The 13,140-nt window shown below is 46.3% G+C and overlaps 1 protein-coding gene across 1 annotated transcript in view; it reads left to right on the top strand.

The window, feature by feature from the left end:
• Positions 1-12,832, top strand: part of eng (endoglin) — a 44,226-nt gene extending 31,394 nt beyond the window's left edge. The window contains exons 5-14 of the mRNA XM_061263811.1: positions 1,839-2,004; positions 2,949-3,126; positions 3,384-3,489; positions 3,916-4,099; positions 6,089-6,249; positions 6,861-7,094; positions 8,225-8,291; positions 11,290-11,397; positions 12,074-12,121; positions 12,288-12,832. Coding sequence (XP_061119795.1) covers positions 1,839-2,004; positions 2,949-3,126; positions 3,384-3,489; positions 3,916-4,099; positions 6,089-6,249; positions 6,861-7,094; positions 8,225-8,291; positions 11,290-11,397; positions 12,074-12,121; positions 12,288-12,412 — 1,377 coding nt within the window. The 3' untranslated portion in view covers positions 12,413-12,832. The remainder of the gene's footprint in view (positions 1-1,838; positions 2,005-2,948; positions 3,127-3,383; positions 3,490-3,915; positions 4,100-6,088; positions 6,250-6,860; positions 7,095-8,224; positions 8,292-11,289; positions 11,398-12,073; positions 12,122-12,287) is intronic.
• Positions 12,833-13,140: the final 308 nt, after the last annotated feature.

The raw sequence follows: 13,140 nt of genomic DNA, 5'->3' as shown, positions 1-13,140 counted from the left end.
TTCTCTAAACCATATAAGTATGTATATATAGAGTCAGATTCCAGCAGTCTCCGCTGACGCACAGAGTTAAAAAGGTCTCGTGTCCTGTCCCCACAGGAAGGAAGTGAAGGAAAGACCCTGGCTCCAAAGAAGTTGTGCAACGGGGCACATAGACGCATTAGCATAATAAACACTCCTTCTCAGACGCTCCTACTCCAGGAATAAAGGGTTCGGGCCTATCCGACACGCAGGCCAGCCTTAAGACAAACAGCTACCGTATGAGTGAGCAGGCCGGCGAATTGTTCAAGTCTACAGCAACAAAAAAAGCACAGAACAGGCCTGTCTGGCTTTCTTAGCAAGCACGTGGTGATTCCTACCTGGAGTGAGTTTGAACACGAGAAGTTGTTTGGGCAGGGACTCCCAAAATCAGAGAACACCAGGTCTCGACAGCACCCGTGCCTTGAGAATTATTGTTTTACATTCCAATTTTAGCCAATGTTTTTCCATTAAAGACTTTTATTTTTAGTAGTGACATTATCCATAAATATATAAAGAAAACAAATACAATTGTATTCATTGGAGATTTATTTCTTTTTAAATCACAAAAGCTGCAGTTATTATATTATCCACTGCATTGCCATTGTTCATTTGGGGACCATATTTACTGCATAATTAGCCTGCCATTTTACGTTTTAACCAATCAGGCATTACGACTGTTTCTTAGGCTGCTAATCAGAAATAATCTCAAGGTATCCACACAGACCATACTCACTGATTCTAGCATTTAGAAATGACATATCAGGCAACTGCATGCTTTTCCTTCTTATACATTTGAAAATACACTCAGTGAGCACTTTACGTATTACGTATTTTCGACTTATTTTTTAGACCTATTGGTCTTCTGCTGCTGTAGCCTATCTACTAAGAGGTTTAACGCATTGCGTGTTCAGAGATGCTCTTCCGCATACCAATGTTAGCTTTGACCAGTCTGGTCCTTCCCTTCTGACCTCTCTCATTAGCAACACGTTTTTGCCTGCAGAACTGCTGCTCACTGGATGCTTTTTGTTTTTCACACCATTCTCTGCAAACTATAGAGACTGTTGTGCATGAAAATCACAGAAGACCAGCAGTTTCTGAGATACTCAAACCAGCCTGCCTGGCACCAACAAACATTCTACGGCCAATGCCATTCTGACATATGGTCTGAAATAGCTGAACCTCTTGACCATGTCTGCATGCTTTTATATATTTAGTTGCTGCCACATAATTGTCTGATTAAATATTTGCATTAACAAGCTGGTGTAAGTATACCTAATAAAGTGCTCACTGAGTGTATACGTCTTCATGTGTCTTATTTAACTCTTCAGTTACTGGAATAGTGGGAATCTCATATTTGTCCCACAGTAACTTCCTTGTTTTTGTTCAACCTAACGCACAAACTCAGCGGGGGCAGTTGCTGACACAAGGTGGAGTTAAGGCTGATTTATGCTTTAGCAACAAAGTCTTCGATGGACAAAAAAACTTTCGAGCCTGGGCCACAGATGCCCTGTACCTGCAGATTTTAGTAAGGTTGCAGATGCCCATCAGAATTGTAGTGCAGCCGTGATTGGTTGACTGAAATGAAGACAAAATGTTGCCACGGTGAGGATACTAGTTGTTTTTATGAATGAAGACGTTTGGTTTACATAGATGGTTTGTGGAGAAACTGGTTGCTATAGTAACAATGCGCTGTTGTTGAACTATAAATGCCAAATTTCTTCAGAAGTTCTGTATGTAGACACCTTTATCGTACAACACTTTTTTGCCTAAGCATAAATCGGCCATTACTATAGCTGCTCTTTCCCTCCATCTCCCATCAGATGAACAGACAGCTCAACATCGCACCAAAGTTGAAGACTGTGACTCCGGAGGACATGCCGTCCGAGAGCAGGGATCTCCTCAAGTGGGCCACCGAGATATTCGGCGGCGTGACGTCCTTCACCACCATCGAAGACCCAGTGGTGATCACCTTCTCTGGAAAGCAAGGTGAATTATGGGTAATGTAGTCATAACCTGAGTATCTGGCTGAAACGGCTGTGGGATTGAACCTTCACAGGGTCATGCCACAGGGCTTAACTGTGCTCCTCATTGTACATCTGCTTGGAGTTCAGTACTTCAAATGTTTCAGGTGGTAAGGGTTGTGAAAATAGCCTGGGACATCAAAGTTTACAACTGGCTCCATCAAAGTCTTCATGACACACAAATTTGGTTGTGACTCTATGATCCATCAGTCATGGACATTTCTTAAGTCAATAAAAAAAATGGCTTTGATTAATTGGGTTAATTTCTGTACACATCAATGTTGTATGATTTGTGTCAATAATAAGTAATATCAATTTTACTGTTCAACTGAAAATTATGCTGATCTTTGTTTCATATCCTGAAACAGAGGTCCTCAGTCTTATCCAGAAAGGGCTGGTGTTGATGCAGGCATTTGTTTCCACCAAGCAGCTACACACATGATTATACTAGTCAACTACTAGAGTCTTTGCTAAGGACTCTTGATTAGTACACTAAGGGGTGTAACAACTTGTATGAAACACAAGCCTGCACCCACATCAGCCCTTTATGGGTAAGATTGAGGGCCCTGTTCTAAAACTTCAAATAAGTGGCTAGGCCTTTCTACAGATGGAACTCCAAAATCTCCAATTTCAGGTCGAGAAATGTACACCTCGGTCCCATTCATGCACCTGTTTTAGAAAAGAAAATTATTTGTGATTATCTGTTATTTCTAAAAAATGTATTTGTATGTTTTGTTTTTCCTCCCTGGTCTCTCCTCGAAAAAATATGTTGAATAAAAAAATGTCAACCCCAGGGATAAGTCTAAAAGAAAAGGTCTGATCTTGTCGATCATTTTCCCTTCGCTCGGTCTTGCAAACACAGAGAAGAATGTTACTCAGCAGTAAACTTAGCTTTTCTTGTGTTTGCAGCAAAAGGCGACGCTTCTTCCAGCTGCACGCTAGAAGACTATTTTTCCCCAAAAGAGTATGTGTTAGAGATGCAGCCACTCGGGACTGCTGCTCCGAACCTGAAGTCTTGCTCCACCCAATCCCAGCCGTCCGAAAAGGAGTTGTACATCGTTAACATCCCTGATGGAACTGACACTAGGTAAAGAGCATCTTTATCTACAAAAAAAAATCCCCAGGGAACGTATTTGATTGGCCGTACAAATCAAATCAACTTTGTAGAGCAGTGGGTTCGAGGTTTGCTGAAGTCCAATTATGGGTGGGGCTACAATGCATTAAATCTCGGACTGGTACCAACCTATTGACCTATCCATTCACAGTGAATAGAACTGGGACGGCGCTCGCCGGTTTTGCTTGGCCGCCCTTGTTTTGACCCGCTTCCCATGTCCGTTTCTCCAGGCACGTCACCATTCACATCGAGTCCGAAAAGGGGATCGACCTGTTCCTGAGGGGTCCAAATGGGACAACGTGGTCCATACCCAGGGCTTTCCACATCCGGCCTCTGGTAAGAGATGGTCGTCACTGTGTCCTGTTGTTACCTCATCTCCAGCCTCCCTCTACCGCCTCCTACGCCTCGGCTAGTGAAATGGCATATGGCATGAAAATCGGAATCACTGAATTTAGCGGTAGTAATCAAAGCATAGAAAACTCTCATAGGAGAGTAGGAGACACCAATAAACAAAAGAGCCCAATTAAGTTAAATATTATAATTAAATATAAATAAATTATATTGTTATATTATATTGTGGGCATGAACCATAGTCATTAGTGTAAAAAATCATTAACTGGAGTTTGAAACTTAAAATTAAAGATTCTTAATTAACTTATGTAATGTAACTAATTTGAGATTTCATCGTTTTTAAATCATATTCCAGTCAGTGTCCCGCTGTCAGCATATACACTACTAAAATGGCTCCCCCTCTCCTGCCAGTCGAATAACCCGATACTCATCGAGAAGATGAGGATATCCCCGAGTGTCCACAACCTCTCGGACAGTGCCACGGCCCTCCAGAAGGGGGCGCTGCAGCGGTTTTCCTCCAGACTCATCACCAGCTACACTGAGATCAGGTCTGCTGGGTCAGCCATCACGCTGACGCTTGGGAACGCCCAGACAGGTGAGTCCGCGTTGGTACCAGCGCTAACCAACCCTGTTCCTGGAGATCTGCCGTCCTGTAGGTTTATATGTGACAGAACGTCTGATAAAAAAAGTGACAGTGGAGGTACATTTTTGTTCTTCAAAGATCCAATTTCCCAAATGTACCCAGAAAGTGCAGTAATATTCTCTTTGGGTACAAATGAGTAAATTTTGAGAAAGAAGGTACAAGTTATATATTGCTGGCTAGGGGTACACTTTTATGTGAAAAAAGCAATTGGAATTGACTTTGGGACGTGATAGCCGTGATAAAAATATATTAAATACGGGTCTGATTTGTTTATAATACTAGATGGTCTAGGCTCTTAGTTTTAGTTCTGTTCAGGCTGTTCTGCCATACACTACACACTGGGCATGGCACACCATACACTACACACTGGGCATGGCACACCATACACTACACACTACGCATGGCACACCATACACTCACACACTACGCATGGCACACCATACACTACACACTGGGCATGGCACACCATACACTACACACTACGCATGACACACCATACACTCACACACTGCGCATGGCACACTCACACACTACGCATGGCACACCATACACTCACACACTGCGCATGGCACACTCACACACTACGCATGGCACACCATACACTCACACACTGCGCATGGCACACTCACACACTACGCATGGCACACCATACACTACACACTGGGCATGACACACCATACACTCACACACTACGCATGGCACACCATACACTCACACACTGCGCATGGCACACTCACACACTACGCATGGCACACCATACACTACACACTGGGCATGACACACCATACACTCACACACTACGCATGGCATACCATACACTACACACTACGCATGGCACACCATACACTCACACACTGCGCATGGCACACCATACACTCTCACACTACGCATGGCACACCATACACTCACACACTGCGCATGGCACACTCACACACTACGCATGGCACACCATACACTCACACACTGCGCATGGCACACCATACACTCACACACCACGCATGGCACACCATACACTCACACACCACGCATGGCACACCATACACTACACACTGCGCATGGCACACCATACACTACACACTACGCATGACACACCATACACTCACACACTGTGCATGGCACACCATACACTACACACTACGCATGACACACCATACACTCACACACCACGCATGGCACGCTCACACACTACGCATGGCATACCATACACTACACACTACGCATGGCACACCATACACTCACACACTGCGCATGGCACACCATACACTACACACTACGCATGACACACCATACACTACACACTACGCATGACACACCATACACTCACACACTACGCATGGCACACCATACACTCACACACTGCGCATGGCACACCATACACTACACACTGCGCATGGCACACCATACACTCACACACTACGCATGGCACACCATACACTACACACTGCGCATGGCACACCATACACTCACACACTACGCATGGCACGCTCACACACTACGCATGGCACACCATACACTACACACTGCGCATGGCACACCATACACTCACACACCACGCATGGCACGCTCACACACTGCGCATGGCATACCATACACTACACACTACGCATGGCACACCATACACTCACACACTGCGCATGGCACACCATACACTCACACACTATGCATGGCACACCATACACTCACACACTACGCATGGCACGCTCACACACTACGCATGGCATACCATACACTACACACTACGCATGGCACACCATACACTCACACACTGCGCATGGCACACTCACACACTGCGCATGGCACGCTCACACACTACGCATGGCATACCATACACTACGCATGGCACACCATACACTCACACACTGCACAGTCAGGCTAGATACCATCTCCTTCGAGTCCTACATCTGCCGATTATGAACGACCCCGCCCCCCTTTTTTGAACAGGTAAGGAGGCTAGGACATCCCCAGCCCCACTGGAAGACTCCTTCACTACCCCACAGTCGGCTGACCCGTACCTGCGGATGCAGCTGTACACCTCAGCCGATTTCAGCGTCCCTCTGGACCCTGCCAGCAAGGTGCAGAGCAACAAGAGGATCTACGCAGAGGTAACTTTCGCTAGCGAGGTAGCTTACGCTAATGAGTTTAACTGTGCTTATGCCTTATGCATTACCACACATGCTATAGCCACGCACCCTATGGTCACTGAAGTTAGCTTCGATAACAAGTTTAATTATCCTTTATGTAATACCACTACCACACATGCTAAAGTCGCACGCTGTATAGTCCATGAACTGAGCTAATGCTAACAAGTTTATCTGTACTCATGCTTTATGTGATACCACACATGCTACAGCCACACACTGCCGTCACTGAAGTTAGCTACCGCTAACGAGTTTAACTACTCCTTTTTGCAATACCATACATGCTAAAGTCGCACACTGTATAATCCATGATCTGAGCTAATCTTTTTATCAAGTGTTTGTGTTTCTTTTAACAAACACAGTGTGGTGAGTTCTACAATCATCAAAATGAATCAATCTGTGAAGACAAAAACAATAATAATTGGAAATCATATTTAAGGACAAACGTTTGTGTCGAATTCGGGCTGTAGCATTTCACACTGAGGTGAACAGCAGCAGTGGCCCCTGAAAACATCTCCCTCTCCATCCCTCTCCCTCCATCCCTCTCTCTCTCTCTCTCTCTCTCTCTCTCTCAGATCTCCAGTAAGATGTATGGGGGCACGGAGTTGAGCACGCGGGTGAAGAACTGCTCGGTGCACTCCAAGGGGCCGTGCCCACGGGTGCAGGACATGCCCTTCCTGATGGAGTACTGCTCCAAAAAGGTCTGCTCCATCAGCAGCACCCGCCTCAGCTTCAGCTTCCAGAACCTGCAGGAGCTCAGTGCCACCAGCTGGGACCTGGAGTGCGCCGTCAAGCTCTGCTTCAACCAGGTGAGGCGCTACGTGGCCCGGCCCGGTCCAGTTAGGCACTCCTGCGGTTCGTTCTGTCCCCAGACCGTAAGAACAACAACACAAGAGCATTGGTACATTACATTACATTATTGGCATTTGGCAGACGCTCTTATCCAGAGCGACGTACAACAAAGTGCATACCCATAACCAGGGCTAAGTGCGCTGAAAGACCCTAGAGGGAAGTACAATTTCAATTGGTAACACTTTACAATAAGGTTACACGAATTGACATTACCTAATGTACGTAGTTGTTAACTAACTAACTACTGTGAAGCTTTGTTTTATCTATTTCTACATCATTAATCAGTGTTAACTACATTAGTTAATGTCAATTCATGTGCCCTTATTGTAACGTGTGACCTGAGCATTTCATGGCGGGTAGGCTCAGGCACATATAGACACCAATGCATGTCCCCTACTCTGAGACATCATATGAGATCATACTGAGACATCTACCCATATGGAAGTAAACTTATTTCAGTGCAAAATGACAAATTCATTTCCAACTGTTTGACTGACAGAACTCAACAAGTTGAGGTGCAGTCTGTAAAGTACCAGGCTGGGAGGTAGTAAAAAGCAAATAGCAAGTGAATACAAAGAGGATTGCATCCATAGTACTGTAGTAAGTTAAGATTTATTATAGCAGTGGTGCAATGGAAACTGACACTGAAAACTTTGGTATTGCCACATTTATGAGCAGAGAAAAGGAAGGGATGGACAGACAGATAGACAGACAGGAAGTGCATCAGACTGATGTGGAAAAAACAATTATGCTCCGATGAAGTGATGAAAATAAACATGTTCAAAAGTTATATGATTAGTTTAGATGTTGTGGACTGATTGCAAAAGAGCCTATTTATCCACCTCACTGGCTTCGAAATTGTTCAACAACTTCAATACATTACACCCGTAAAGTTTCAAGTCTCACATTAAATAATAATGTCACATTATTCAAAAAGAACTTTTCAGAAGTCATGCTCAGCCATGTTCTTGATTTGAAGGTACATTTAAGGTTTATTTTTATTTGATTCAAAGGTAAATGGTATGTGCGTCTTGACAAACTGACAAATGAGCAGCATTTTATGGATCGTTTCTTTTGTGTCCTCCAGACCTGTGGCGATGGAGGCAGGGTCAGACGCAGCATGGAAGTGGTCCAGTCCACCATTTTGGCTCCAGGTGAGACCACCCCCTGCTGCTCAGTCTGCTCGGCTTGCTTTGTTCTCGTCTGGTTTTCCGGTCGCTAACAGATTTTGCGACTCATTGACGGCGTGGTCTCAGAGCAAGAATTCATAAACAGAACCAACAATAATAACTGCGACAACAGAAGAAGAAAAGATGAAAGCAAACAAAAAGCACAAACACATTCCACAGTACGAGTTCTGTACGCGGCCTTACCCACGTCTACTCCGTACGGCCTTTGCTGTGGCAACAAGGTCAGAGTTTTTGGAAGAGGTGGGGATGGGGGTTGAGGGGCAGTGTGGGGGGTTTAGAGGAGAGGAGGGGGGGTCAGAGGTACACGAGGTGGGGTCTTCTCTTTCGGAAAGGCCTGCTGCCTGACCCCGTGGCCTCAATCAAGGGCAAGGAGCCCGTGGGGATTCGGCGCGTCCGAAGACGCGCGGCTGTCCAAACACCGGCCTCCACGCCATCGTCACGCAAAGACGCCATTCCGAGTCATCTTCCAGCAGATGAGTCAGTCGCAAGCCTCACATTCCTGTACCCTTCCACAATCAAGGCCGTCCAGACTGGGAATGTGGGGGGTGGGGGGTGTTGTTTTGGAATTACTGCGATGAAAACAAAACCATTAAAAACTTGGCAGAGGTTTTTTTTTTTGTTTTTTTTTTTGTTTTTTTTTGTCGGCTGGGGCCAGCAGGTTCTTCCAAACGCCCCCCCCCCTCCCCCCCACCATCCTCATTATTATGATTTCAATTTTTGCGTCAGGGAATACAACGAGTGGAACTGACGTTTCTCCTGATGGGGAGAGTCGGACGTGGCTGACGTTCTTTTCGCGGTTTCTTTTGTTTGGCCTCCGAGCTGCAGGACAATGGCGTCCCCTGGAGAGGGAGCTCTGGAGCTGGCACGGAAGGGGGAAGCTTCCTCTTAGACCCAAGGTGCTCCTCTCTGACCTCGAAAACCCTCTTTCTCTAAAGACAGACTGCCAAATTTTCCCTTCAACTGGGGTGAAGCCTCTCTTCGGTCACACAGAAACCTAGTCAGAAATATTCAGCTGTCTTCTGTCAGATTTGCCAAGGGCGGATCTATGACGCGGATGCCCAACATACCCACATTGCGTCGCTTTTGTCTGCCAAGAACATGCGGTTTCCTGTGGCAACGCTCCATCTATTTACAAACTCTCTCCAGGGTGCTGCTGGGAAATGTAGTCCATGTCAGGTGTCCACCCCATTATCTATCCCTGCCAGAATCACACTCTTCCACCCCACCCACCGGAGTAGCGCTTTCCTGTCCTTGTTTTTCTCAGCTTTTCGGCACACGTGTCTATCTGATCAGCTGTTAGGTCGTTTTGGCAATAAAATCCATTAATATGGCTGTTGTAGCCATGGAGACAGGATACCTCCTGTGCCAGTGTCCCATGAAAACACTGTGCACCTGCAAATCTGCAAATCTGATTTTTTTACCAAGGATACATTTAGATAAAACAGCAGCAGGCATTAATTTAAAAGGAAAGCAGATAGTCCCCCCTCATGTATTTGTTGACGTTATTCAGACAGGGAGAAGGAAGAGAGAGTTACAGACAGAGATGAGATCACGGCTGGGACTGATGCGATCAGCCTCCCCCCATGGACTGATACGATCAGCCGCCACACGTTTGGTGATTTTTGTGATTATACTGGTGGATTTATATTCTGTACTTGGGAGTTTGTTTTCCATCGTGGCAGAATTCGAACATTTACCCGTTTCTACATAGAGCTCTGATGCACAGCTCTATGGAAACAGGGCAGCCTGTAGCGTAGTGATTAAGGTAAATGACTGGGACACGCAAGGTCGGTGGTTCTAATCTCGGTGTAGCCACAATAACATCCGCACAGCCATTGGGCCCTTGAGCAAGGCCCTTCACCCTGCATTGCTCCAGGGAAGGATTGTCTCCTGCTTAGTCTAATCAACTATATGTCGCTCTGGATGAGAGCGTCTGCCAAATGCCATTCATGTAATGTAATGTAATGTCATGAAACAGCCTACGGATTGGCCGGCGACCAAACGGTTTCACCTGCAGAGGTCACGAGGGCCGAGTGTGTGGGTTCTACGCAAAAGCAAACGCTGCCCACGGAGCTGGGAAAGCTACCTTCCTTATTTCCTGCATCCTGTTCCTCCTCCCGAACTGGACCGGGACCTGCGCTCGATAGAACCTGGCAAGGTCCTGCAGGAAGTCAGGCCTGTTTTGTAATTAGCACAGACTTCTTGGAGGACAACAGGATGTCTTGGTCTGTGTGGTGGTGGTGGGGGGGGGGGTGTTGATAGCTTTCATAAAACATCAGCACCAGTGGAGGTGGGGTCTCAGGACTGCTCATGTTCCTGGCTCCCTAGTGACTGGGACCGGTCTAGGGCGGGGCTGTGTGAGCTCTGGCAGACGGCAGCTCTGTGACTCGTCAAAGCTACTGTTTGTTCAGAGCTGTGTCATGGGGGAGGGGTTTTGTGTCTGCCAGTTGTCTGGAAATGTTTTTTATTTATATTTTTTTTAACTTTTTTTTCCCCTAAAGTTTTGACTGTATGTGCTAGAGCTGGACAATGGTGTGTGCTGGCCCCGGTGGAGTCAGGGGGGAGGGGGGTGGCGGGTGGGGGAGCTGGAGCCAGGCTGTGTGACCTCATCCATGACTTCAAGGCACAAAATGAGAAACCACAGAGCCATGTACCGCTCAGCGATAAGCTTCTGCAAAGCAAGAGGATTTTGTTTTATTTTTACAGATATTTGTTGTACTAGGAGCTGGGTTTTACTCAGAGGAGATGGTGCCCTTGTATTTACTGTAAATAAGCTATTAAAAAGATTTCATCGCTAGCCATTTACTTTAAAGCTCAATCATAAAACTGAGAATTATTCCACCAGGGCCCTGTACTGACGGTATTCTAACAAGATGCAAACAATGACATTACTGAGGCACACAGTGACATCAGACGCTGTTTCTGCTGTTTGAGACGTTTGTATTCCCTGTGTGCTCCTTAGGGAACTGCTTCAGTTTTGGTCTGTCGGCCATTCTGGGGGTGGCGTTCGGAGGCTTTCTGATCGGGGTGCTCCTCATTGGCGCGCTGTGGTACATCAAGATTCGAACCGGTGAGTCCCAGCGCTGATCCTGCTGTCTTTAACACACAGCCTCCTATTCCACATTGGAAAACCTTACCGCACATTTGCACCCACGGACAGATGCATGCTTCGTTAGGTATATTTTATGAACGAAAAACACTCTGATATGAATTCAAATGTTGGTCTTCATGCCTATGGAAGTCATTTCAGCTCGCCAATAAATACCCTCATTACTGTACTTGTGGAATGTACATTTATTCATTTATGGCAACTGCAGCAGTTGCATGTAATTAAATATGTTCACCTCTGATCCCCTTTTATTTCTATAATTTGACTTTGCTCTATCTGTCTGTAACACTCCACACAAAGAGCAAAGGAAACAGGGAAGCGTTAATGTGCTAAGGGGACACATATGGCTGATGTGATTATCACAGCGAAGGTCATGTTTAGAATCTTTTCAGCAGCAGGTACAAGCAGCCTCCTGCTGAAAAGGAACAGTTTTGAAACAGCTGGTAGCTGGTTGACCAGTTCAGACGAGCTCAATACGCAACATGGATGGTTTGACCGGCTCAAGCTATGTTTTGAAGCAGCTGGTAGCCGGTCATTTCAAGAAGACCAGCTTGATAGCTCGTAGCCAGAGGCATTTCACCACAGACCGAACAGCTATGACAGCTTCCATTAATACCACCGTCTGCCATTGTTCTAGGGATTGGATCTGGGCTGGATTTGGGATCGACCACAATTCATCTCACAGGTAAGAAGAGTCTCTTTCCTGGGTTGGTTTCAGTGGAAGCGAACACCGTACACGTTCAGCCTTTTTTCGGTGACAGGCCTAGTGCAGCGCACACATCACAGCCTCTGCAACCTTCTTTACTGGCCCCCAAGCTCACGTTGGTCTCTTTTCTTTACCCTTTCTCCAGCAGGGTGTCCCTGCACCACAACAAAGCGCCAGGGCGTCCCTGGCAACCCATCACCATCAGAGAACAGCAGCGCCAACGGCAGCATCGGCAGCACCCAGAGCACCCCCACCAGCAGCATGGCCTAGACCAGAACCCAACCAAACCTGCCTTTCCTCACCAACACAACCAAACGCTCAATAGGTCTGCCATTCTTTTACCAACTCAAGCAAATGACCAATAGGTCTGCCATTTTCTTACCAATGCAACCAAACGCTCAATAGATCTGCCATTTTCTCACCAACACAACCAAATGCTCAACAGGTCTGCCATTTTCTCACCAACACAACCAAACGCTCAACAGGTCTGCCATTTGCTCACCAACGCAAGCAAATGCTCAACAGGTCTGCAATTTTCTCACCAATGCAAGCAAACACTCAATATGCCAGACCACCTTAACACAAACACAAACACATCACTCACAAGCAGAACCAAGCACTAAACATGCTGGAATGTTTCATCACTTCTATCGCAAACACAACCAGCTTTTCAGTGTGCCAGACCGTAGACCAGGGTGGGTTGGGTTGGGGGGGGGGGGGGGGGGTTGGGGAAGGCTGGGGAAGCAGAGGGGTGTAGTTCCATCCCAAACTGACGCCTGCCTCCCTGGCCCCCCTAAGTGAAGTACGGAGTTGGGAAGTAGATGGAAAATCTCTTAGAGCCAGAGGAAAAACAAAGCATATCCCCATAGAACTAACAGGAAATTCACTGCATTCTTTTCACTCCGATGGCTGCACAATAAGAGTCCCAAAAAAGGGGGCAGACGAACGCGAACTTTATTTAACTTTATTGGAGACGCCACTTTTCCGCTCTTTTGTAT

The sequence above is a fragment of the Conger conger genome, chromosome 12, assembly GCF_963514075.1.
Source record: "Conger conger chromosome 12, fConCon1.1, whole genome shotgun sequence".
Lineage (NCBI taxonomy): Eukaryota > Metazoa > Chordata > Actinopteri > Anguilliformes > Congridae > Conger > Conger conger.
Note: the sequence above shows the minus strand (reverse complement) of the source record. Positions and strands in the feature narration are given on the sequence as shown.